At 39.4% G+C, this 27126-nt stretch overlaps 1 protein-coding gene across 6 annotated transcripts in view; it reads left to right on the forward strand.

Moving 5' to 3' along the window:
• The window catches only part of FHOD3 (formin homology 2 domain containing 3), a 384381-nt gene extending 375744 nt beyond the window's left edge, over window positions 1-8637 (forward strand). For 5 of the 6 annotated variants that reach the window (XM_033076348.1, XM_033076416.1, XM_033076774.1 and 2 more), the window contains one exon: window positions 3209-8637. In XM_033076348.1, the coding sequence (XP_032932239.1) occupies window positions 3209-3291 (83 nt within the window). In that variant the 3' untranslated portion in view covers window positions 3292-8637. The remainder of the gene's footprint in view (window positions 1-3208) is intronic. The other variant, XM_033076601.1, reaches the window with a different exon arrangement.
• The last annotated feature ends 18489 nt before the right edge of the window (window positions 8638-27126 follow it).

Here is a 27126-nt window from a genome sequence, read left to right on the forward strand (position 1 = left end):
TCATTGAAAATGCTCTTCACATTTTTGCTTTTTATTATTTTCTTGACAATCTCATTATGACCACCGAAGTTCTGCATTGTTTGGAACTCTTTTTTCCTCTTTTTTTTTTCTTTTTTCTTTTTTCCTGTTGGCCTTTGTACATTAAGTTACAGTAATATTTTAAACTCAAGTTATCATTCTCTGTATTAAATAAGAGCTAAGTTAGAACTGCGGGATGTTTTGTTTCATTAGCTGCATATGTCCCAGCAATTCATTGAGTATTGTCATTCCTACTTGTTTTGCAGTGGCACAAAAAATACAAGTGTGGGGTTGGTCTCCAGACTTGTTGTGTGAATCATACAGCATACCCAGAACAGGGCACTCGTCTTTACTACCTGCTACATACAAGATTTCTTTTCTTCAGTCATCAAAGGGTTAATGCAAAAGGATGTCAGTCTAATACTTCAGTATGTTTGATAGGTTGGCATCTGGAGATTCAGAGATTTATCTTGTTTATCATAAAGGAGACTACTTGCTTTTCCATGAAGATGGTTTCTGCCATGGTATTTTAACTCCTAATTATGGTTTCTGACTATAAACTCCTGCATTTTTCTTCAGAGAAATCCAAATGTTGTAGATCCATTTGACTTTTCCTAGTAGACTAGTAACTCTCTTACTCACGCTGATGGATTTAAACAACTGTGTTCTGCTTGCTAGAAGATGCAGAGGCACTCATTTTCCTTTCAGTTGTTCTAAATAGAGTCTCAGCTCAATTATTTGTGCAATAGCTATTGTACTGACCTAAACAAGGTTGTTCTAGATTTATCATATCATAAATAAGAGCAGAATTTAGCTTAATCCAATACCTAACCAGTGTTAGCAGACTACATCAGTTCCTCTAAAATGTTTACTAACAGAAATAACAATTTGTTCTCTTCCTGTCTTACAAGAAAAAATAGGTTTATTTTGCAGTAGTTACTGTGGTCATTTTGAAAATGTGAGTGAGTGAGTGAGTGAGTGAGTGAGTGAGTGAGTGAGTGAGTGAGTGAGTGAGTGAGTGAGGTCTGAAAGAATCAGGGATATGTGTGAGAGCAGTCCTGAATGCATTTGGTTTGACACTTCTGCAGAAGTTTCTAAAACTAGGAAAGTTGTTCCACATTTGGTTTTCCAGTTCACTTTTGGATCAGTGGGAAGATGTAATGTCATCTAGACAACCACCCTGTGAAAATTTGGTCCCCTGTATTTTTTAGCATGACACTATTGTCTGGTGGCCAAACAAGCTATGGCCCATGTTTGGCTGTTGATGAAAAAATGCATTCAGAGGAGAGGCAGTGCAGGCAGCTATGCAGGTGAAATTCACAGGGAAATCTTTGGGTTTAATATGACAGAAATGTTTCTACTGCAGCTTTCTTGCATTTTTTTTCTTCCACTCCTGATACAGTTCATTTTGGTACAGAAGTAAGCATTGAGTGATTCACTGAGACCTTAAGATCCTAAGGTATTCCACAGCATATGTCTAGAAATTAACACTTGTCACCATGGACATTTTGGATATCAAATCTGAGAAACCAAAAAGAGTGCCAGTGATATGAACTGACTCGAAAGTCCCATTGGGTATTCTTCACGAAGGAGACCACAGCATTTTCTGAAGTTTATTTCTCTTCTGGTAGTACTTTTTTGGTCTTCCTTAAACTTAGCTTTGTCAGTTCCATTTAAGCTAGCAGCGCTTTAAGCTAAGTATTGGTAAACTTGGGAGATGCTGGTGATCCATATTGTAGGAAAAACTGGGTATCCTAAAAGGATGTCATGCAGACCCCTGATGGTGTTTAATAATACGAATAATCTAGGAGAAAGGAGTGAGCTTTTAAAAAAAGTTTTCAAGTAAGGGTTTGATAATGGAGGAACTAGAAATGTGGCATTCCCAGCTCATTTGAATAACCTCAGCAACTGATGAAGGTGGTTTGACAATCAAACATAGATCCCATTCATTCAACCTGCATGGTATCAAATGTTCAGATATGCCATATTCTTCCTTTATCTTATCCCCTTGTTTTCTATGCCAATCCATTCCCTTCTCTCACTCCTGCTCAGCCCTTGAGTGTGACCACCCAGTTTCAGTTACATGGACTGAATATCTCAGTAAATGAGAGATCTTAATTGTGCTAAATGATGCAAGAACTCCTTGACCATTCTTTGCAATTGGTTTCTCTATTATTAGTTTCCTCTAAAGTTCACTGTTTCAAGGCTCCAAATATATTCTGTTCAATATTAAGTCACTATTTATGCTTTGCATGCAGCTTGAACTTCTCAATGTGCATTTTGTACTTGAGGAATGTTAAAGTGTGAACACCCCACTTGCGTCTCGAATTAAAGCTCATCCACCTTAAAGTCATAACACCAGTAAAACTAGGACACGGATGCTCAGTGTGTGCAGTCACACAGCCACCTGTTTCTGAATAATAAAAGGCAATCACAAATTTTAAAACTCTTGTCAGGGGGCTAATGTTCAGAACGCTCTATGGAAAATTAAGAAACAAGATTTTGGCTTAGATTTCTCATTTAAATTCTGCTAAAATGCTGCAGACTACCTATAGCAGATGATGGGGGAACATTACAAAAGAAAGGGGAGCATGTATGAAAACAGTAGTTTTAATGATTTAAATCAGCTATAAAGTGGTCATGTTTATAGTCTTATAACTTTGCGAGGGGAGGGTTTTACACATTTAAAGACTCTCAAAGGATTTAATAGTGATAAATTCAATAGATCCTTATAAAGATCCCAATGTTCTTTTAAAAAATTCTTATGAAATTATAAAATAGTAGGGCAGATGATACGTTCTGTGGACTGAAAATCAACTGATACAATTTCAGAGAAAAAAGTCTTTAAAAGCTGGGGTATTTTTCCTTAAATCTTTTTGTTGACTAAATGTCAAGTAACAAATGCATTTTTCCCTGACTGTTTGGAGTTGCTGGAGTTGATGTTCCCATGAATTTGCCATCGGGCATTACTCAGTGTTTCTGAACTTGAGGCCCTAAATAGATAGCAACTTTTGATTTCATTGAGCTTGCATGTTAACGGGGGATTTGCAGGTGAAAGTCTTGTGTAATTATCGATTCTAATTGTTTACATTTTCTTTGTTTTGTTTTTTTTGTTTTGTTTTATTTGGTTTTTTTGTTTGTTTTTTTGGTTTTTTTGTTTTGTCTGCTTTTGGAATTCGTGACTGTGCAGTGAGAAGGACACTAAAGAGTGGGCTAACACCAGAAGAAGCCAAAGCACTGGGCCTCATCAGCACTTCTGAGATGCAGGTTTGACATCCCAGAGGTGGCAACAAGAAGAGCTGTTCATCTGAAGCACACAGGCTGAGAGCCCTTCAGGGTGGCATTGAACTGCCAGCCTCCTCTGCTGCTCCCAACATCCTGTCCTCTGTTAGTTCCATTTTAATAAGCAACAAAAAGCAAAACCCCACATCCAGGGCAGAAGAAGGGTGTGCCACAGCTCAGCATGACATCCAGACGGTAACTGAGGAAGCATTTGAGTGTTCCTAAATGAAAGCACATGGCTTCTTCTTCTCATGGTGTGTTGATGTGGGTAGGAGGGGGCTCTCTGAGTTATCTGTCATTATGTGAGCTGTGTTTACATTGGCTTTCCTTATGCCCTGTTTTAGTCATTGTAAATGTATGGCATTTTGTCAATGCAAGGAACAGTCCTTAAAGAGGCAAAATAACTCCTGTTACAGCAACTCAAATTTTCTTCAAGCAAATTCATTAAGCAAAGATGCACAGTCTGTGCAACCCTGTGGTTTGTTGGGTTTTTTATTATTTTGCCACCAAAGAATGTAAAAATGTATGTGTACCTTTGTATATGTACAGAATGAATGTGTGGACATGTGTGCATGTATCGGTACATATGCAGTCATGGTGTGAAATCATGCTTTTGCTGAAGCCAGCTGGACCATGGTTTTCACTGTGGGGCCTTACTGTTCCACCTGGACAGGAGGAAAAGAATGTCTTTTTTGCAGGAACTCAGTGCTGTTCATTATGATTCACCCTGTGGGGCAGGCCATGGCCTGCAATAAAAGTGGAGAGTTTAGGATCCTGAATTCATGAGCATTAATGCACACTCATACAGTACATAGCAGCATGCACACAGAGGAGAGAACACAATTCCTCCCTCTTGTTGAGCTATGGTTGTACTCTGCATTTGTACAGCTTCAGCGAGATCTACGTCAACAATTTTACATACTCGATAAATGCATTTGGATGCTAAGATCAAGAAGTTTTGTTCACTTGCCTGTGCCCTTCATGCTGCTTTTCTCTGCTGCGAGATAATGTGGTGGTGATTTTATTTCAATTTAATGAATCTGAATATGAAATAGCCCTGCTAGAAAGCCTGCTGTGTTTTTGCTGTTCTTCACTGGGGTTTTTTTGTGATTATCCATGATACAAGTGGAATGGGTACCACAGTAAACAACTCCAATACATTTGCCCCTATCTCACAGTTTTATAACTGACTTTCATAACTGCCCTCAGCATGTTCAAAGAACCTTTAGTCAACTCATCTACCTTTAAGTGGAGGACATATACAGCAGTGAAGATTAGTTGAACAGTCACCCCAGACAGTGCTGAAGTATTTTGAAGAGAATTGCAAACAACAATAACATAAAAGGGAACTTTTTAAGCCAAAGTCTGTATATGGCCAATAGATGTTCAAGGATGCACAAGATTGTCTCTTTCCATTGCCTTAGCCTCTAAGATTAAGGGTGTGTCTGCACAGCATTTGCAGCTGATTAACTGAGGAACTGCAGCAGTTTAGTCATAGTAGCAGGATTCAGTTTTGGCTGCAAAACACACTTGGAAAATAGAGTTAAAATATAGTCTGTGCTGGGGCCCTAATGCCATGGCTGCGTTGCTTCTGGCACCTAGGTCAGGTACTTCAAGTTACTCTACTCTGCTCTCTTTAAGGACAGGATAATCACTGAAGATTGTTCAAGAGAGTTGAACAAAACACAATAACGTTTGAAACTATGGTCATCTATCACATTGAGCACAGCACCCAAGTGATGACAGAGCCAGGTAGCTGACAACACTGCAGCGAGACGTGTGGCTGAACATCCTACCTGTGCTGTCCACCCTCTTGATTGTAACATTTCATTCTTTATCTGCTGATGCCTTGGATCTCCTATGGAATAAAAAGTCACTCATGAGCAATGGTTCTTAAGAACAGCATTGAGTTGGATATGATTTTCCCCTCAATTTGTTAAAAAGCCGATTTTCCAAGTAGACAGAAGGCTGTAGTTGGGTAATCAATACAATATGTTGTGTGTTTGAAGGCTGTGGAGAGGAAGAAGCTGGTTAGGAAACAGAAGTGGCATATAACTAATTTCACTGTAAAATAAGCAAGACCTATGAACATTTGAATTTTAAAGTGGATCTTTATGTGCTGCTCACCACTATGGACTTTTAAAGTCTTGCTCAAGGATGCTTAGAACAAAGAACTGAAGGTAAGGGGGTTTGTGGAGGTGTTTGAAGTCTGAAACAAGAGGAAGACACCCTGAATGTAATGTTCATGTTGAACTGTGCTACTTGCTAAGTGATAAAAAAAGCAACAAAGCAAAAATGCAACAAAGTACATATATGCTGTCAGAGATCCTATATTTTATCAAAGGGAGAAAAGCAAAAATGTCTTTAAAAATTAATAATGTAACTAAAATATGCTGAATGTGCAAAATTGGTGACCACTTGGCTGTTGGTGGCTGCTTTCTAACAGGGAACAAATTTGTTCATTTAAGCACAGTACAGTGTCTGTCTCTACAACATAACATACCTGATTAATTGCTAATAGTTGGGCACATGTATTTTCAAAATTGTGCAAAAATTGTGCAAAGTTTTATATGCTCCTTATTAATGAGAACATTAAATATGGGGAATAATATAGGTTGGAATAAGTTCAGTGGAAAAAAAAAGGTGGTTTCTTTCAGATTCTCTGGATGTGTCTTACATGTGAAGCAGATTCTTCCTTTTCTGTTCTTCCATGGCATTTGTTTTTCTATTTGTTCTCTCTATCTGCAAAACTGATAGCAACTTTTCTGAAGAATAACTTGGTCTTGTTTATGCACTGGTATACAGTCAGATAATTTCCACTGTCCTCAGCGTTTATTGCAACAAGATCATCAGACAGTGTAGCACAGTAACTACAGGAGGGATTTCCATTTTGCTCCCTGATAAAAATGACTGACTAATCTGTAAGGTGGCAGTATTTCCTTCAGAGTCTGCCAGCATGTCCTGACTGTGGGAATAACATTTGTTCCCCTTAATCTATCTAGGGGATTCCAGATGAAGTGGAGGAATTCATTATATCTGTGTGCCTCTCTCTGTCTAGTGAGGTTTTGAACTGCTGCCTGCCCTTCCATCATTGGAAGAGCCCACCATAAGGATCTAACACTAGTTTTAAGACAAGTTTTGTGTGAGATACGGGTTGGTTTCTGACAAATACAAAAGTCTTGGATACACAATGTAGTAACACATGCTCCCATTTCTCACTCAGAGATACATGAAGGCTGTTTTTAAAACTTGCAGCCGTTATAGCTACCTCTCTTGCCTTCCCAGTAGATACAGTCAGCTGCAAATGCAGTACCCAGAGCACTGTGTCTGTTTGACTGCCACCATAATGTCTTCCTGATCTGGATGCTGAGGTAAACTTCAGCACATGAAATAACCTCCAAAGGGAAGCTTTACTAATTTTCATTCATCTCACTTGATGTTTAAAAGCAGACTGCATGCAAATACTTTCTATAATCTCACTCCCAAGTGGAGATAACGCTCAGTCGCAGCTGTGTGGCTGCAGTGAAGAAATCCCCAGGAAATGCTTGTGTGCCACACTTGAGAGTAAAAGATCCCTCACAAAATTTAAATTCGTCACTCTTCACCTTTCAGCCAGGCCAGGCACCAGGCTCATATATTCCAGATGTTTTATAGCCCCTTGGCTGCTATGTATGGCCTGTCTGTTTGATAGCTCCTTGTCCATAATCCAAAATCAACAAAAAAATGGTGGTTTAATGAGGGTATTTCTCCCTTAAATAGTGGAAACAGTTTCAAACATGGTTTTAAAAATACATTTCTTTTTCTCTATCGACACCCTTTTTTGGTGAATCTCTGCTGTGGTTGATTCTGTCAGCAAAATAAAGCATAAGTTTTGTAGATAAGACTTTGGCTTTAGTGTAATAGATAATCACACATGAATATCAAGATATGAGTTATTGCCCTAATTTAACAGAAATTTTGAGTCAGTCTTGATGTGAGTGAACAGCAGGGGCCTCCTGTAAGGCACTGCCTGCCTCTGTCCAAAGGATGCACAGGGACATGGTGTTAGGCAGAAGCAGGAGCATATTCCTCTCTCCTTTTTACTCCTGCAGCTTAGTGCACGTGTTCCAATCATCCCATCTCCTTCAAGGCAGGCTGAGTGTGCACTGCTGGACAGTCTCACCCTGGGACACAGTCAGATTGCAGCAGCCTGTGCTTGCAGCAGCAGGACACAAGAAACACTTGTTTAAGCTGGAAGGGACATGACTGTTGATGTTCCTCTGGAGGAAAAACTGCCAGGTACTTACAGGCTCTGAAAGAAAATGAACTGAAATATTTTTGAATGAGAAAATGTTTGGTTGTAGGCAGCCACTGAAAACCATTCACAAACATTTGAACAGCATGTAAGGCTCACCTTCCTTTGCTTCAGCTGGGGCAGCAACTGGCTCAATTGGCATTTCAGATGCGACCCCAAGAAGTTTTCGGCAAGGAGTTTAATAGCAAGGAGTTTCAGAGATGTATAGTTTGATGTTTATGCCAAAAAAAAAAAAAAAATTCTAATTAGTCCATTTCACATTGAGTGGCAGATAGAGATATATTTTGTTTAATCACTATCTAATGCAGAGGCTTCTGTGAAAGAAAAGGTTTATTTGTAGCATTGGATGCATTTCTCCTTTTTAAAGACTGTCTTTGCGCATTTAGTGTCCTTTTTTGTGAGCTGGGAATTGTAAAAAGATGTAAAGTAGAAGAGGACGTGTTTCTTAGACGAAGGAGAAATACTGTAAAATTGTGTAAATGTCACTACTCATGTTTTTCCATGTTCTGTGTAGCATAGTGTAAAATAGGCTTTCCAGCAGTGTTATTCTGTGAATTGTAATTTAAAAAACAAGCCATGCATGGTCAGAGATATTACCTACAGGTCCTTTTCGTTGAGTTTTTGGTTTTGTTTGTTGTTTTCTCATTTTAGGTGAATTCATTCTATGTTAAATTTAATTGTCCATGAAAATGCATTTTTGTTTCTGTTTTAGTTCATAAAAAACTTGAATTACTCTTTTAAGATTTTATTACACACGAAGCTCACCTACCGTTTGTATTGATCCTTCAGAAGCGGTGTCACATTTAGTATAAACTAGGGAGGATTTTATTTTTATCTGCCTCTTCTGCCCCCACTCTTCCCACTTTACTGTCTGGAAAGATCCAATCACACCCTATGTTTATTTTTTTTCTGTGCCATGCAGGGTCAATATGGAAAACTGACCGCAGACCAGTGTTCAAAATTTCTTGATATAAGTAGTTTAAAAGCTCACCTCTACAGCATTATGTAAACACATCTTGCAATAAAGCTTTATAAAGCACTGACTGGGCTGGTTCTGGTTTTTTTTGATGAAGCCAGTCATGGGAGCTTGGGTGGAAAATGGAAATTGTGAATTGTTTTTCCTTGTATCATCCATATACCTGCATTGCCATCATGTGGGCATCAAAACAGCTGCCATTAAGCCAGCTGGGTGGCTTGATCATAAAAAGCTTCTTTTACTCCTAGTTTGAGCCTAATTCTTAGTCTTGAGTGAAGAAAATGAAAATGTGTCTCTGGTTCTCCAGGCTTTCAGTACTCCAGCCCTACAAATCCCCACTTAAACATGCCTGGCGCTGCCATCAGCTTGGAGTTGGTCCCTGCCTAAAAAATACTCTGTGCACAGAGTGCACAGCCTAAAGGTAGGAGATTTCTAGAAGCAAACATCAATAAGATGAAAGACAACCTCTGTGTGGGGAAGCTTTTCACATTGCCTCTGCATCAAGATGTGAAACACTGTCCTTGTCAGAGCTTCAGAACTGTAAAGGCGGTCTGTAAACAAGACTTGCCTTTAACTTGGCTGAAATACTTTTCATGCATCATCCTAGAATTTATTTTTCTGGTGGCTGCCTATGAGCATGCCTGGAGAGGCAGTTTTCTCTCTTTGCTGGTCTCTGATGCTTTCTTTTACTGCTATTTCCCAGCACCTGAAAAAGACTGAGATGACATTTACCCGTGAGTTCAATGACTATGGTGACAAGGGGGTTAAAGTGACACGTAGAAACTCAAAATGCTCACAATTCTGCTGCTAGTCCAGGAAAAAAGCAACTCACAATTGCTCTTTTGCATTGCATATGTAATGAGGTCAAAATATATTTTCAAAGACAGCTGCACATGTTCATAGCAGCACCCTGGAAAATAAAGTAGGTTGACAGAGAGTCTGAGAGGGAATTTTCACCTGTGGTTTCTGAGATTGTAGGAGGTGATATACAAGACTAGGTAAGTCAGCCTTCCTCCTTTTTAATTAGGTTTTAAAGTTATTTCAAATTAAAAAAGGTGCTTTCTGGGATATGGCTGCATCGCTGAAAGAGCTGCTTCGCATTCCAGATGCAGTGGTGTAAAGTCTAGAGGATGAAAGGCTACTAGCCAGAAATGTGGTAATGCTTTTTAAAATAAATATATAAACCAAGTTTATTGGCCAGACACTTTTCTATCACAGCATATCCATTAGCAGTTCTAAATTCCAGATGTGCAATGACAATGCATACATATATTTTTCAGACCTGGTGCCCAGTCAGAACTCATATGTTGTCACAGAGAAGCCTCTGGCCTGTAGTCAGGGAACGAGTAAGTATGCAGATTATTGCAAAGCTGCATGCCCTGGTTCAAAAACCCTTCAGTTTGAGAGCACACAACTAAAGAAAAAAAAAAGAAAAAAAAAGAAAAAAAAATCCTATTTTTTCCTATCACAACTTCTCCAGGTTTTCTGATGGAAATGCAGTTTGGAAAAGGAGGAGGGCTGTTCTCAAAACTTCACCTCTTGCAAGTTTCTTTGCAGGAAATGAAGAATGATGCCTGTATTGGCATCTCTCTGATGAGACAGACCTCTGCTGGGAAATCCCCAAAGGAGCACAGCCTACATGAAGTGTCATGCCAGTGAGGGCCTCTCCACAGCTTTTCCTGAGTAGGAGCAGGACTCACCCATCTGAGCAGGTATTCTGCTCAAAAGTACTGATTCTCAGTTTCCAAGATTCAGACTCCAGTTCTGTCTGATATCAGCCTCTCTCCCACTGCTCCACCAAGCTTGCTGTCTTGCTTGAGCCAATTCCAGAGCCTGTAATTTGTTATGTAGCTGCAAAACACCCTAGAGCATGTCAGTGTACAGAAGATGTGTACCAGCAATGCAGAGGGTGAGACACTTTCAGTGTCCCAGGACACTGGGCATATCCTGCTCTGTTACTGGTGTTATAATGAGCAGAAATGCTTTAAGTGCATGCCAAAATCTTGCAAATAAGTTTGTAACTCTCTCTTGATGAGTGTTCAGATCTTTCTGCCTAGAAAACAGACAAAATGACTAGTCTTGACTTCTGTATGTCTTTTCCTTTGTTCTGTGCTTAATACAAGAAGAACAACAGTTAATAAGCAACAAAGGAAATTACTGTCAGTGAAATCCACGGCACTTGAAACTGGGCAAACTTGAAGGCAAAGGTGAGTCAAAGCCATGTGATAGCCTCCAGTGAACCTTCTACTTGTTCCATCTGAAGGCAGCATTAGCCAAGCCTGTCTTGGAAGAGCTCTGCATTTGTTTTACAGCAGTGGTTTGAAATCTTACCCCTGGTACAGGGAGCACAAAGCTCTGCCAGGGTCTGACAGGGCTCAGGTGAGGGGCCAGCAGGTGACAAATAGATCCACCTCTAGAGTATATCCACTGTAAAGGCATGCACACCATGACTGCCTGTTGATGTAAATATGTGTATTATGGACCTTGGAGTAACCTGTGAAAATACGTTTCTCCCAGGAATCTGAAAACTACAGCAGGGTAAAAATTTTCCTTTTTAATAAAGCAAGGAAATACTGAGACTCTTAAATGAAATCTCAAAAAAATGAATCCTCTTTCCATCATTGTCCAGGCTTCCGATAAATATGCACTGGGAGGCTTAAATAATCTTGGCAAGATATAGCAAAGGAAAATTATTGTTAAAAAGAGGCCCTGGATATTGTTTCAACAAACTTTTTCCTCACATAAACTTACGGAAAATTATTGACCTCATAGCAAAGTCAAGAAAGAAAGAAACTCTTCTTGTAAAATGGCAATATACCTATTTGAACATGGACTAGACTGCCTTCACATAGGTCTGTCTGGAACACCTCCCAGATGTACTGCATTAATTATGGGGAGCAATGGCTTCACAGGTTAATTTCAAAAAACTGAATAATCCCTGTATCAACAGTTCTGATCTAAATAAAACTGGCTGTGAGTATAATGATAAAGAAAGTATATTGAAAATCAGGCAGTAGTGACCAAAGCCAAATGAAAATTTGATGATACTGGCTCTGTGAGCAGTGGAAAGAGCCTGATGGACTTCAGCAAACCTGAATCCATCCCCCAAAGAGAACTATTAGAATCTTAAACTCAACAGAAAATGGAATTTATTCTTTGGCAAAAAAAGGCCTTAAATCATTTTAACCTCACCAGTTACACTGGGGAATTCTCTTTGAAGAATGGACAGCACACCATAGCCTGAAAACCAAGAGTGAATCCTTGTTTCCAGAGAAATTATCTCAAATGTATTCAGATTACAAGCATGTGGGACAAAACACAGTTAGCATCCAAAATTATATAGTCTGGAAATTCTACATCTTTTAGAAGCCAAAACACTGCAAAGTCTGAAAACAAAACAACTTTTTTTTTTTTAACTATGGAATGTGGCAACCATTAAATTTTCTCACAGGAAAATAAAATTTCAGTAGAAACTCTATTACTGTTACAAAATTTTTGCTATTTCTTTACAGAAAGACACTGGTAGAAAGGTTAATAGAAACTAACAAGTTTAAAGCTGGTCTTAAGAACTCTAAGAAGTTTCTTGACAACCAATTTTGCTTAATGTAAATAGTTCCTTCTCCAAATTGCCAAGATAGCTTCCACCATCTTTAGATTTTTTTTCACTTTTCTATGATAGGAATGACTTAGTTAACACACATGATGATGACCTAATAGCTTATTATTTGATGATATCCTGTAAATCTTTCTAGAGGTAACCAGGGTATTCATAAAGTTGTGATTACTTGATATTAGTTAATCTGAGAGTGGAGCTTACATTATGGAATGTAATGGATAAATATCCATATTTTCAAGTACCTCTCAACAACATAACTTATCTTTATGTCACAACACAAGTGGATTTTTGAATATGCAAGTGGATTCTATGATCTGGTAACTTCTTATTTATATGACTTCAGAGTATATTTTTTCAAGGTGGGAAGGAAATGAGATGGTTATATGAGTGGTTTAACTTCGGAGAGTATTTATTGGTAAAGGGGATCGGCACTACTAGAAAGTAGCAGGGTTTGCTGCTCTTTATATCTTTCAGAGCTTGACTCTTCAAAGAGGCTGAAGATCTAATATGCTGGAATATGGATTTCCTGAAGAACCGTTAGCACTTATTTCATACACATTCTTAGTGTTCTCTTCTACAATCACAACTTCTTGTGTGATGTGTTTAGACATCATAAGCTCCCAATAAAGGGAAATATGAAAATTCAGATTCCATCAAAGAGCACTCCCCACAGCAGAAAGGACACAGGGAATCAAAGTAATTTGGGTAACAGAAAGGAAATCCCAAATTGACAATATACAGAAAAAATAAATAAAGGAAAGCCTTAATGACGAGGACAAGATTCTTATTTTGATATACAGGTGAACCCAACAAAGAAAAGTGCAGATACCATTTTAGAAGCAACTCTTCAAGCATTGGGCTAAATGAAGCCCAAATGCAGCAGTGAGTTGGAAAGTTGGGAAGGGGACGTTTATCTGAATGTGAAAGGAAGAAAGGCTTACTTCTAGAGAAGTTTTGGATTAAACTACACAAAAAGAAGAAGGGGATTGATTATCACCTGTGTCACTATAAGGAGGAAGGGACAGTTTGTATGTACAAAGATAAGAAAGGGAGCATCACACAGACTGTTAGGTGGATTTGCTTTAAGCAGACTATCTAGTATGTTTAAGAATTTGGTAATTTCCAAGGCTTCTTTTTTGAAGTAAGCAAAAATGTAAGTGCAACATAAAAGAGGCATAGCTCATAAAAAAGAAGCTGTTCTGGGCCTTCCTGCCTTCAGATAATCACAAATTCTGAGTGTGGCAGTGAGGGCATCACCTCTTTGTGATGTGTGATGTATGAAGGAGTTTGTATTCCTCAGGCTCCGAGAGGCTGGACTCTTGCTGCAGTGAGTATCATCAGCTTTGTGGCCTGTGACTCCTGTTGTCACTGTCTATGTCTATATTGAAGCAGCAGTGGACACAGAAATAGCCAGAAATTCTCCTCGGTAACAGATGCTCTTCTCTTTTCCTTACATCAAGTAGCCTTAGGGCTCCTTCAGGTAACATTTTGTACCCTCAGGATGGCTAAAAGAGGATGAAATGCTACTGGAATTGGTGAGAACAAGTTGGAGGCTGCAGACAAGATGCCAAAGAGCCTTCTGGCCCCAGCAAGAGGGCACAGAGAGCCCTCTCATCTCAGGTGATGGCTGCAGTGTGCTCTAAATTGGACCAGATCTTGGTAAGAATTACAGTAAATTCACGAATACAAGCCGCACGGAATATAAGCCGCACTGCTGGTGTGTTGGCAACATTGTTGCCTTTGTTAATAGATAAGCCGCACCCAGAATATTAACCGCACTTTAGTTCGCAGCGAACTTTCACAAAATCGTCATTTAGTAACACAATCACGGGATCGCTGGGGCTCACTGGCTTACTGCCGACCTCGGAAACATTGTTTCCAAGTGAAAAAAGACACACCCTTTATTTACAAGCCGAAAAAGACAGGAACAATAGTGTGGTCATTTTGCGAGCATTCCCAATGGATCCGCGTTGCCTTTAAACAGCCGCTCAGCCGCGCGGGCAGGCATCTGAGCTCCGAGCGGAACCACATCTCCGTGCTCCGTGCTGGCACAGGAGCGGCCGTTGTAGCCCTTGCAGCCCGCTGGGGAAGCGGCCCCGTTTTAGCCCCCGCGGCCCGCAGGGGGAGCGCCGCTCTGGCCCTCGCAGCCCGCGGGGGAAGCGCCCCCGTTTTAGCCCCCGCGGCCCGCGGGGGGAGCGCTGCTCTGGCCCTCGCAGCCCCGCAGGGGCAGCGGCCCCGTTGTAGCCGTTGTGACTGCGGGGGGAGCGGCCGTTGTAGCCCTCTCCCTGCGGGCTGAGCAGCTCCCCCAGCCCTCTCCCTGCGAGCCGATTGCCCGCTTCATCCCTCTCCCTGCGGGGAGAGAGGCTCCCCCAGCCCTCTCCCTGCGAGCCCAGCCAACCCCATAGCCGCACAAGACTGAAAACACTTTAAAAAGTACAGAGAAATATCACACACTTTTATCGAACTGCTGAGGTAACTCACCCCGATAACAACCCCCGCCCCTCAGTAACGCCGCCATCCACAGGCAGGCAATAAGCTGTTCTCTGATTGGTTCATCGTCGGAACAATGGGAAACCATGGATTTCAGACTGTTTTGGCTCGGGACTGGACCAGCATGATACTAGGTAAGGGCAGACATCACATTTTTGTCCATAGATTAGCCGCACCGGAATATTGGCCGCATTTTCGGGTTTCCACCAAAATTTTAGTCTTCTTGCTGCGGCTTGTATTCGTGAAATTACTGTATTTCAGTACACAGCTAGGAGGGTTGAGCAAATGTAAATTTAGCACCCCTAAGGAAGCAGAATTTGGAGTGGGATTATGTTAGTGCTTCTGGATACTCAATGAAAAGTGCTGTTGATCACTCCCCTTGTAGCCAGGGATCTCAGTAAAAGAACCTTCAGTAAAACCTGGGGTTGTTGTCTATGTCAGTCACTCTTTATACATCCTGATGAAGTTATTTCCTCTCAGTAAAGCATTTGGGTCAGCAGATATAGGCAAAGTTAATGCAATTCATCCCCAGCTGCCAAATCTGATCAGAGAAAATAGGAAGATGGCAGTCAAAAAGCTCTGTGGTCTTCCCAGTCAGACTGTTAGCAGCTTAATTTTGTCCTTGGCAGTGAAAAGGGTGTAATTGTGGAGAGAAAGCAGGCTAGCTTGTGGAAAATATGTATGTTTTCTGCATATAAGGACCATAATTTGCAGGAAACTCTTAAAACATCTTTACTAAAGGTATACTGTTTCTGAAAACATTGCCATCTCTGCAGTATTTAGGGGTAGTTTTCTCACAAAGTCAGAGTAAAAAGAGAGTAAGTCCTTGAGAAGTGTTTCTAAATCCAGGTAGGAAATGGTTGGCTTTCTCTTTCATCAGCTTAAAGGTTCCAGTCACTCATTGTCATATGTTACTGCTTCTTTCATTTTTTATATGTTTTTTGGCACTAGGTTCCAAGAATTCATTGCAGATGATCTATAAATTTCCTTGTGTGGTCCCTGACACCAGAGTGCTGACCCAGGAGTAAAAAGAGGGTCCTCAGAATAGACGCCTGACCATGCCCCATTTGCCAGCTGATATCACTGTGCTCCTCTTCTGTGTCCTAGCCATAGAGTGAAATACTAATTTTCTAATGTCATCTTCATATCTTGTAGAGAAGATACTGCTAGCAAGTGAGGGAGCTAATAAGCTCATGCTCTCCTCTTTCATGCCAAAAAAAATTCTGACTTTTTTCTATGATTTCTGACACAGACAAATGTAGAGACTGAAAAGGAGAAGTTCAATGTGAAAGTTATAAGAAAACTCAGAATGTTAAAGGCAAGAAGGTAAAATTTGTAGTGGTGGACAGAACACGATGACACATGTATGATGACACATTCTAGAACCCAGTCTGCAAAATCCAAGTAACTAGACTGGAGTTGGAATTTCTTGAAGAGGAAAATAAAACCAGCAGTGTTTCTAAAGATTATTAGACTTGGTGAACGAAAAGAAAGAAAGAAAGAAAGAAAGAAAGAAAGAAAGAAAGAAAGAAAGAAAGAAAGAAAGAAAGAAAGAAAGAAAGAAAGAAAGAAAGAAAGAAAGAAAGAAAGAAAGAAAGAAAGAAAGAAAGAAAGAAAGAAAGGAAAGAAAGAAAGAAAGAAAGAAAAAGAAAAAGAAAGTTGACTATTTTTAAGACATAGCGGTAATAGATGCAAAAGCTAAGCCAGTCTTGATATAAGGAATAGAATTTGCTTATGTAAAGGAATAATTACTCATTGTCAACATTTGCTTATTATTACAGTTTGCTTATTGTAATATTTTCACTGGAAATTTGAGACCTAGAAAACAGAAGCTGGAATAATAAAGGTCAAATTCATAAGTCTGTGAGCCTTACTAGAGTGAGGCTGTTGAAATCCAGTAGAAAGAATCAAGACAACATGGAAAATTATAGAAAACACTTGAACTTCAAAAATATTATAAGGTGCTACTGCTGATATCAATACTTATGATAAGAGTTCAAGAACTGTCAGTAAAAGGGAGTTTAAAACAAAATGCTCTGATGTGATACTTTTGGACTGTGTAGATGGATGTATGATTTTTGAATAGGTGATGGGTTAAATTTTGTAGGCAATTATATCTACTCATCTCTGTGGATTTGGCAGATAGGCAGAAAAAATTTGAATTTGGTACTTCTTTATTCTGATATCATAATATTATCTTAATTCTATGAACTACAGGTATAAGTTAAACCTCATAACACAAACAGAAGGATAGATTTTCTTCCCTTTTACTTTGAACATTAAACATCTGTGCAACTTGGAGCTGTAAATGCATTTCAGAGTAGACTGAAGTACCACTAGATACAGAATTGTTTCTATAATACTTGGTCAGGGTTGCTTACCAAGAGTTCTATGTTGAACCAGACCAAAGGATGCTTACATTCAGTACAGCTACAGGATTAAAGGGTACTTTGCCACAGCCACAAGGAATAGAGGCAATCCTTTCTTGTTCCCATTATAGAAAGTGAATGCAATCTTGAGTGCACCAATGTCAGAAAATTTTTGGCTGTCAGTAAAGCCTGTATTATTCTTTAGTGGATTTTCAACTGCAAATACTTTTTCTGAGATGCTTTGACTTTGTAGCACATGTTAGCAAATGACTTCTCGAAAAATACATGAGCCTTAAGAGCAGCCCTGTCAACATTTTAAATGTTTCAACCAAGGAACACGGGCCTCTTAACTAAGAGGACTGTGGTTGCAGGATAACTGCCTTGTAGCAGTTTGTGTTTTCAAAGTCCTTACTTATACTTGGCAGAAATTGCATTATCCACAGTTTTGGAAAGAAGTATTGGCTGAAGTTTCTGGCTGGGATAAACCTTGTGCATATAGTCATGCCCAGAGTGTAATTGGCATTGACATAGACCACGAGTTCTTGGAGAGACTTTTTTTTTTTTTTAAATGATGATACTACTCTCTCTGTGTCACCTCTGAAGTTCTAAAGTCAGTGTATGAGGCTACAAAATATCACTGCCATCTAAAATGTGTGTCTTTTACATTATAATGGACTGACTCATGCTGACCTGTCAGGTGGAGTAGCTGCGACTCCCACAATTTCATTGTGTGTGTAAACAAGGGATTTAGTATTTATTTGTAGTCCAGTTGCATCTCAGTACAATTTGCCAATGATGCCCAGATGTTCATACAGCGGAGTAGAAATGGAAAAAAGGAAACAAAAACTAAACAAAGAACAAAACCCTTCCCAGACTGACCAAATGCAGTAATTCTTGAAGGTGGTCCTGTAAACTTCCCCGGGGACTTTATGTGGGGGATTTCACAGTGCAGTATACTGCACATTTGATTAGCTTCCCGTCAAGGAGGCTTCTGAAATGAAGAGCTGCTACTACCCCTCACACAGGTGACAGGACATCTCAAGTCACCCAGACATCACCTGGAGCAGCAGAGATGTGCAAGAGCACTGAGATGAGTCTTTATGAAGCTGAACAGCATCTGTCACTGAGTGTGTGGTGCTCTCTGTCTATGCTGCATATCATATCGTGGCCAGGGTAAGCAGGGAAACAAATTTTGCTGTGCTTTTATGTGAGTAGCTCTCAAAACTCTGAGGAAAGCAGAGAACATGTCTGAAGAAAGTCCTTAGCTAGTGCCTCTAGAGCTCGAAAAGCCCAGCTCAGAACAGGTAGTCATCACTTAGCATAAGTGAATATTGCTCTTTTCACCTCCTCAACTTCTAACATACGCCAGCAGATGATCTGCATGCATAGAACACCCATGTAAACAGGCATCAACCATGTGGGGCTTGTTTAAATGAACTTATTTCCTACAAATGAACTTAATTCTTACAGCACACATTAATTATATCATCCTTGAATACCCCCAGCTGGGGCAATACCATATTAATTTTTCCATTTATTTTCTGGGGGATTAATAGAAGGCTGCTGTAGTCCAGTGGGTTAACCCCCTTACCCTCCCTGACTCCTGCACAGTTTGGACTCCTGCTGGTATTCAAAGTATTATGAAAAATTTATTCCCCTGGACTAACGATCCCCCAGCAAAAAAATTCAGAACTTCAGTATTCAAGATATTCAGGACTAATGACTTTTTCCTAGTTTCTCTTTCACTGAATACTGTTTAGTAAAGTCACTACAAGCTTTCTTTTCTCTTACAATTGTCTTCTTCTGTTTCTTTTCAAATGCAGAATAGAAATATTAGTCATACTTCTATCTTTTCTCCTTCAACATTCCTACATGAATAGCCTCCCTATTACAAGAATTAATGACTAGTATTTTCAAATTTCTTCTTAACATTCATTGCTCTGCCTGACATGATTTCTGTTTCTACAATCATCTTATTTTTCCTTTGACATTTGTCACCTTACAGATTTCACTTTACCACTAAAAAAATTATGAGCTTTTAGCCAAAGTTATCTTCTTTTCTCATTGGATAATCAGGAAACTCAATTATCTAATCAGCAACTCTCACAGAACTCTTTAAGTTTCCATTCACAGTTTTTTCTCAAAAATTTCCATTTCCCTTTATTTCTCTTCCACATTTTTTAGACTTAAACACCAAAAGTATTCTTACATGGAGTGTTCATCCCACATATATCAGCTGGTAATGATCACAGTGATTTCATATATTTTTATCAGCCATTAAAACCTTTGAAAGTTAGAAACAAAAATTAGAAAGTGTTGGAGTGTTACACAGGCAAACAGGGATCCAGTTATAGTGAACATTCAAAAAAATTGCAACTGTAAATAATGAACATGACAGTGTTCTTGAACAAATCCCCATACTTGTCCTCTAAGAGATTTATTGGGCAAAAATTAAATTGTAAAAATGTCAGTAATCAGAGTGCACTTTTTCTGAATATGGCTCCAGATACGTACTGTGTATCATAAACACTGTAAATACCCTTTTTTAAGCCAAGTGAATTTGCAAGCCTGCCAGTTATATTCATGTATTTTGTTACCCTATTGCCTTGGGGAGAAGATGAATTAGCTTAAAAGATGCATGGAGTATCAATGTGTCCTTACAGAGCAGGAGAATTGTCTTTATTGGTCCTTACTTGGTGACAGAGGCATGGTTAAAATCATGATAAAAGCAACTTTCTATTTCTGTATGTACCAGAGCTGCAGGTGCTGATGCAGCCAGTGGAAGCTTGATGCTCTTGCCTTCACTTGAAAATGCCTCTGTAGAGGTGACTCATCATTTTTGCTTCTGTGCACTGAATGAGAGATCTCCTTGTTGGACCCAACCTGGCCCAGGTTTGTCCATGCAGAAATTCACATGTACTAGGGAACGAGATTCTTATTCCTCTGTCCAGGGACCTCCAGACAGGCTAAAGGCCTAATGCTGGTGCTCTATACCTACCTGATGCAAATCTTGGAGCTTAACTTTGAATTTTTCACATTTCAGCCAAAATACTTTCATTTCTATCACTTGTTCTTAATAGTAACTTCAATGCAACTTCTCATTAATAATTCTATTGATAATACCTTTAATTGTAAATTGCAAAAAGGGATGAAAAAGCCTTTTGAAAGTTTTCTTCTTATGTTGTGGAGATCTAGCAATTTTAGACAGGTTAGGCATCTCAGGACATCGATGCTCCAGAAGTGTCAAGTGAATAGAGTGTTTCCAATTTGTGACAGAACTTTGAGATATTCTTTGGCTGTTTCATAAATATTGCCCTAATTTTACTGAAATATTAACTAGTTAAGTAGCTCTGCCCCTTAGTACATTTAGCCATGACTGAGGGTGAATTCTCATTTCAGTAATTTCACTATTATAAGCCGCACTGAGTATAAGCCGCACTTCCAGGTGCCAGCAACTTTTCATTCTTCGTCCATACATAAGCCGCACCTGATTATAAGCCGCACATTACAGTACAGAGTGTGATAAAAGGTATCTATTCTATCACCATCTGTTGAGAGTGGGGGCAGTGATCCTTATCTCCACGGCAGATGTTCTGCTAATGGGCCATCCATTGAAACCAGGGGGGGCATTGTTCTTTATCTTTTCACAACCCATCCTTCCTCCAACCAGTCATTTTCTGCTAATGGTCCTTTGAGTCCCACTGTGTGACTGATAAAATTACTGCATCCCATTGGAAGTTGCTCCAGCCAGAGGGAAAGAGCCCAGCATTTCTTACCAAGATAAAAACAGAGGTTTTGGGACACTAAGGGAGCCCCTTTCTCCACTGGACTCCAGAGGAAAACCAGATTTCTCCACATCACCACTGGACCTCCAGAGGGAAACTGCACCTTGTGCAGGAGCACTGCTTCTACTGAATCACATCTGTCACTGCAGGAGGATGCAGCCACCATTTAATGGGACTGCTACCAACACCCTGCCTGACGGGGTGTCAGGTTGTACTCTGACTTTGTCAGGGTTTGGAGTTTGTTTCTTTGTAGTACTGTATTTCTATTTTAATTTCCCTAGTAAAGAACTGTTATTCCTTATTCCCATATTTTTGCCTGAAAGCCCCTTGATTTCAAAATTATAATAATTTGGAGAGAGGGGGTTTACATTCTCCATTTCAAAGAGAAGTTCCTGCCTTTCTCAGCAGACACCTGTCCTCCAAACTAAACCAGCAACTTTTCATTCTTTGTCCGTATATAAGCCACACCTGATTATAAACCGCACTTTGGGTTTGGACCAAAATTTTAGTCAAAATGATGCGGCTTATAATTGTGAAATTACTGTAATTATTTTACTCTGAATGAAGGTGACAAGTGGAGCAGAAGGTTGCTGTGTTTTGCCTTCCTCTCTCTCTTTTTGTTATCTTGGGGACCTTGCAAGAACAACACACTGTGACCTGATCTAAAGAGTGCCACTATAAGCAGTGTCATCCTGTCTCTTCTCATTTTAGTACTTCCCAGTTCACTGTGCTCAATGATTCTATTCTGAGGGGGTCTGTGGCCGAGGATATTTCAGTCTAGGATGTGGAATGAAGCTTGAACCTTCTTGTATCTACAAGCCTTGAGTATTTGAGGAAATAGCCTTTCATCTTGAAAGCTAGAGAGACTAAATAAACTTATTTAAGCCACTTAATTAGCAGAGAGGGGATGTGGGGGATTAATGGGGCTGCACAGAATTGTGTCTTATTTGGAAGGGGCAGTGTTAGGACAGGAATGAGTAATGTTAGTGCACTCAAGAATTGATGTTGAAACCAGATTCAGTGAAGATGATCTCCAGGGTATTCTTCCTGATCCTTTTTATTACTTTGTTGTTGAAATTGTTTTTTAATATTATTTATTGTCTCAAATATCACATTCCCATCTCTTGAAGAAAAAAGGTTGCCCAGTCTTTCATCTTCTTCTGGTTATATTTCTTTGCCTTATTACACATTTGTTTTTATGTAGCATTTGATCATATTTTCCAAAAATTATTTAAGCTTTGGGTGTCTTTCTAAAAGATATTTTTTCAGTTCAGCCAAGATTCTATGGGCATAAAGCCCATCTCTACAATGACAGAAATCTCTCAAGTTAACTATTGTAAAGGATGTCGAGTGGGCCATAAAAATGTATAAAAACTCTGATGACCTTATTACAGGGTAGTCACTGTATGAGTACATTGATTAAGTCTAAAAAGAGTCTGTAAGGAAACAATGACTCAAGATAAGCCATTCCACAGGAATGGGATAATAGGAGACCAACTGGCTCCAGCAGCACTGGCTGTGATTTCCTGCTGAGACTATTGGACTGGTTTTGTCTAGAAGGCAGCAGCCCAAGAACTGACAAAAACAAAAGGAGTCCCTCTTTCCAGAGAGGTGCTGGCTATTGGAAAGAGAAATCATGTTGATTTCAAGACCCACAAGACCCCATATGTAGAAACAAGCAAATGGAAAGGTCAACATAAACACAGTATGAAATATTTAAAGTAAACGTACTTGTTACTTGTTTTAAAATAATTCGGGAGATTTCTTTTTATTCTGTCATAGCTAAGGGAGCATTATGCAATCTCTAATTTGCTATGACCTATAAGCAAATTCTTTGGGTTTATATAATTTTTTTTCCCCAGCTTTAATAATTTTTGCATGTAATGAATTTGCTGGGGATATTCTCTACAGTGTACTAGCAAATGGACTGAGTTTCTGGAACAGTAGAGCTGTGATGTGGCTCCCATGTGGTGATTTATGGATCCACTCCCTCTCCTGTCACTGGAGATGGTATTTCCTGGGAAATTTTTCACCTCTCTTTCATGAAGGCATAGATAGGCAAACTTTAAATTTCTCACATACACCACTTAAAAATTCATGTTTATCAAACATTAGGGAACTTAACTCCCAAGGACCATGTGTTTCTGAGCTGCCATTGTCTCTTGTGTATATTTGCATCAACATTCAGTGGCATAACAAGTTTGAGTTTGGAAAAAGCTCTGTTGTTGCAATTCATTTTTAGCTGTGCAGCCTGGAAGCTCTCACCGCAACCTCCTGCTAAACTCTACATAAAAGACAATCTATTTCTATAGATAAGATAAAATTGTAGAAGTTCAAATATTTTAGCTGGTTCCTCCTTTTTGTAAGATAATTCCTCTATCAGGTTGCTCTAGTTACCACCAAAAGTTACCCAAGTAACACAAGTATTTAAATGCACTTTTGCTATCAGTTATATATAATATAATGACACTTTGGGCTTATGTTGCATGCTTCTATTCTAAACTTGTCTCAATTTGCACATCTGTGATCTTCCCTGCGTTGGAGTGCACTCCTATAGACCCAATCAGCATGGATTAAGGCAGGTCCTGCCTGACCAACCTGATCTTTTATGACTTTCTTCTATAAGACCCTCACCTGAAGCCAAAATTTTGCCTTTTTTGTTTTATTCTAAAGCCTTCTTGCATGCAAAGAGCCTTGCTACAGTTTTTTTCCTCACAATAAGGTATTAGTATACTAAGGTATTAGTATCTCATATCATCAAACATATTTGTCAAGTATCTTTCCAGAGTATGACATTTTCCCTTTTACCTAATGCCTGGGTCTTGCAGAGATCTAGGAAAATCTGGTCACACACACCCACACACAAGCACCATACACAGAGTCTGACTACGGTGCTCAAGGATTGCCATCTGTATACCTGCAGCATGGAGAAACAGGCTCTGTAGTCACACCTTTCAGCCTATGCCAGGATGTGCTAGGCGCTAGAATTCCTAGAAGCAAAAGCTTTTTAAAGTCTGCATAGACCAAAGTTTTTCTGAGCTCCTCTTGAATTCCTACACTAAGATTTTTCTACTGCAATGCATTTTTCCCCTTAGGTTCACCTGCAGGTTCATCTTGCTCTCAAAGATGTGTGTGATCAGGTATGTGGTTTTCATGGTTGCCTCGTAAGTTTGTGAACAAGAAAGTTCATCCAGGGTAATTTTGCCTGCCGGTGTCAGTGCCCATATCCTTACTTTTATGATGCGTTAGTAGAAACTTATATCAAGTAGAAAATTTTTATACTGAATTGGGACACGCTGTTGTTTATCATCCCACCACAAGGATGGTGTCTTTCTCTGAATGGTTTCTAGATATTATTGCACTAATATCCCTGATGTGTCCCTTAACAATCTGAGTTCATCACCATCCTTTGCACCTTTCTCTTAAAACTAGCTTCTTCAACCCACTGACAAATTCATTCATTGATGAAGATACTTCTGTCCAGTTGACTTAGTTATCCTAAGCAGATTTCTCAATTTCATTTTCTAGCATCTGCTCACCATTTTCTGTGTCTTTTTAGATGCTATGGATCATTATTACAGATGTACTTTGAAATATCAGACTGACAACAAAAATCTAAATAAAGATAAAATAAGAGGGAAAATAGAATTGCAGCAAACAAATACACTTTCCTAACACACCATGATATACATAAATTGTCAAGCTTAGGTATCCTTGGCTTAGTCTGGTAAATAGTTTTTGTTTCTGGAAAATGTTCTCTCTCTTTGATTTCTTCTGACTTTCATCTTCTACAAAACCCTTCTCAATTTTACATGGTGCACCATTGCTCTGGGTTTTTTTAATTACTGATAAAACAATAACTTACTTTGAACAAGCACATATAACAGTGGTCAAGTAACTTGCGTGTCTTCAATATTTGTTTCTGTTAGGATTTGATCAAAAATATATTATACTGCATGGTAAGAAATGTATATATCAAAGCTGTTTTTACAGAATTGAGAGAATCATAAAATTACATAAACATAGAAAGGCATAGAAAACCATTTCGTTCCAACCCTCCTGCCATGGGCATAGATACATCCCACTAAACCTGGTTGTTCAAAGCTCTATTCAACCTGTCCTTGAACAAGGAATAGGACATCCACAACTTCTCTGGGCAAACTTTTCCAGTTTACCCTCCTCCCAGTGAAGAATTTCTTCAGTTTAAAACCATCCTCCCTTATCCTTTCCCTATTTTCCTGCGTAAAAAGTCACTCAGTCTTTTGTATATGCCCCCTTGAGTACTGGTATGTGCTATAAAGTCTCCCCAAAGCCTTCTCTTCCCCAGTTCACTCAGCCTGTTGTCATAGGAAAGGTGCTCCACCCCTCTTGGTTCTCATGGGCCCAATTTTCATGTTTGCCCAGGTCCCTCTGGATGGCATCCCATCCTTGTGTGTGCCAACTGCCCCACTCAGCTTTCTTGCTGAAGCTGTACTTGATCCCTCTGTCTGTGTTGTTGATGAAAATATTGAAGAACACTGATGGCAAGACAGAGCCCTGAGACACTTGTCACTGGCCTCAGCCTGGACATAGAACCACTGACCACAACTCTCTGGCTTTGTCCGTTCAGCTAATTCCTTATCCATCAGAGTCCACCCTTTGAACCCATGTCTCTCCCATTTGGAGTTAAGGATGTCATGTGGGACACTGTTGAAGGTCTTGCAGAAGTCTAGGTGGATAACATTACTTGGTCTTCCCATGTTGATAGTTGTAGAATGAATGTTGCAGGCAGATATTTCTGGAATCACAGGAGAGTTTTCATGGATTAATCAGTTCCATATTGACAGTAGCCAGCACATTATTAAAGGAGTCTTCATAACATATTTAAAGTAATTAGCATGCACACCTGCTTTTATGCGACTGCTAATGGATACTGCACTGTAAATGTTATTTTTTTCTGTTTAATGTTATTTTTTTCTGTTTCTCTATAGAAGGCAATAGTAAGAGGATAGTTAAAGTCAGATTTCAAGCCTATTAACAAGTTTTTGCGGCTTAAAAAGAAAGGACTATATCTACCTGTAATTTTACTGTATTGGTTGCAGAACATCTGGTGAACAGCTGCTTTCTAAAGACAAATTTATTCAGATAATCTCACTGAATAGCTTTAGGTTCTGTCTAGCAACAAATGGAAGAAACAACCTTATTATGGCTCATACCCAGCAACAGCCAACATGTCTCTTCTTTTAAGTTGTTTTTTTTTTAAGTACTTAACACCCAAAACTATGTCACGGCCATGTTTCCTGGTCATCCTCACAGCATTAGCACTTGCAGTCCTGCTGCCTCTTAAAGCTACTCCAAGGTCCATTTGCAAAATAGATTGTTTCTTATTAAGGGCCTACATTCCCTTTGGTTGCTTGCCATGAAGGGAAACAGCAGGTCACAAGTTACATGTGAAATTGGTAATAAGCCCATGCAAAGGAAATAAATACACCACAGCATGCTGTTTCTGGAATGTTGCTCAGCACTTGCCTATCATGTCTTCAGAGCTCTGAGGAAAAAACATTGGGTGAGGGATGTTCAAGAACACCTTGGCACACTTGTTCTGTCATTTGCACCATTTCTTTGAAATGAATGAAAATCTGAAGAATACTCTCTAAAGATCTCTCCCCCATTTAAACCTCCTGTGTGCTTTATCCTGACTTTGAAGACAGACAAGAGTTCTCTTTTCTAGAAAACTTTGGTATAGGAGACATGAGCACTTGGCAACCTCTCACCTCGTTGATGCTTTCATCACAGATATGAGAGCAGCAGTAGTTCCATGAAACTGATAGTTGAAGTGGGGAGAAAAAAGATGCAGTTTAAATTGCACCTGAAGCACTCTTGTAGAAATAAGACACCAGATGAGCAGTTGACTAATGAAACAAATTTATCAAGTTTCATCTCAATATTGTGTATGTATGTGTGTGTGTGTGTGTGTGTGTGTGTGTACACTGTTCCAGACTGCTGAAGTAAATCAGGACACAGCAGAAGTAACTCAGATATTTTTATGTTTGTTTGATTAGTTCTTTGAAAATCTGAGACAAAGTCTTATAATACAGGAAAAAAACTTCCAGAACTATCCTGTCTAGCTCTCTATTTCACATCAGGACCAATCTTTCCTGAACCATGGCAAAACCATGTCTAGCCTGTTGTCACATCTCCCAGAGATGTTGCAGCCTCCCAAACAAGTCTTTGGCAAGATTTGTTATCCTTGCAAGTGGAGTTGTGCAATGACCACTAGACACACTTATATTTTTATTTATTGTAGAGATGCAGAC

This window comes from Catharus ustulatus, chromosome 1 (assembly GCF_009819885.2).
Source record: "Catharus ustulatus isolate bCatUst1 chromosome 1, bCatUst1.pri.v2, whole genome shotgun sequence".
Taxonomy (NCBI): domain Eukaryota; kingdom Metazoa; phylum Chordata; class Aves; order Passeriformes; family Turdidae; genus Catharus; species Catharus ustulatus.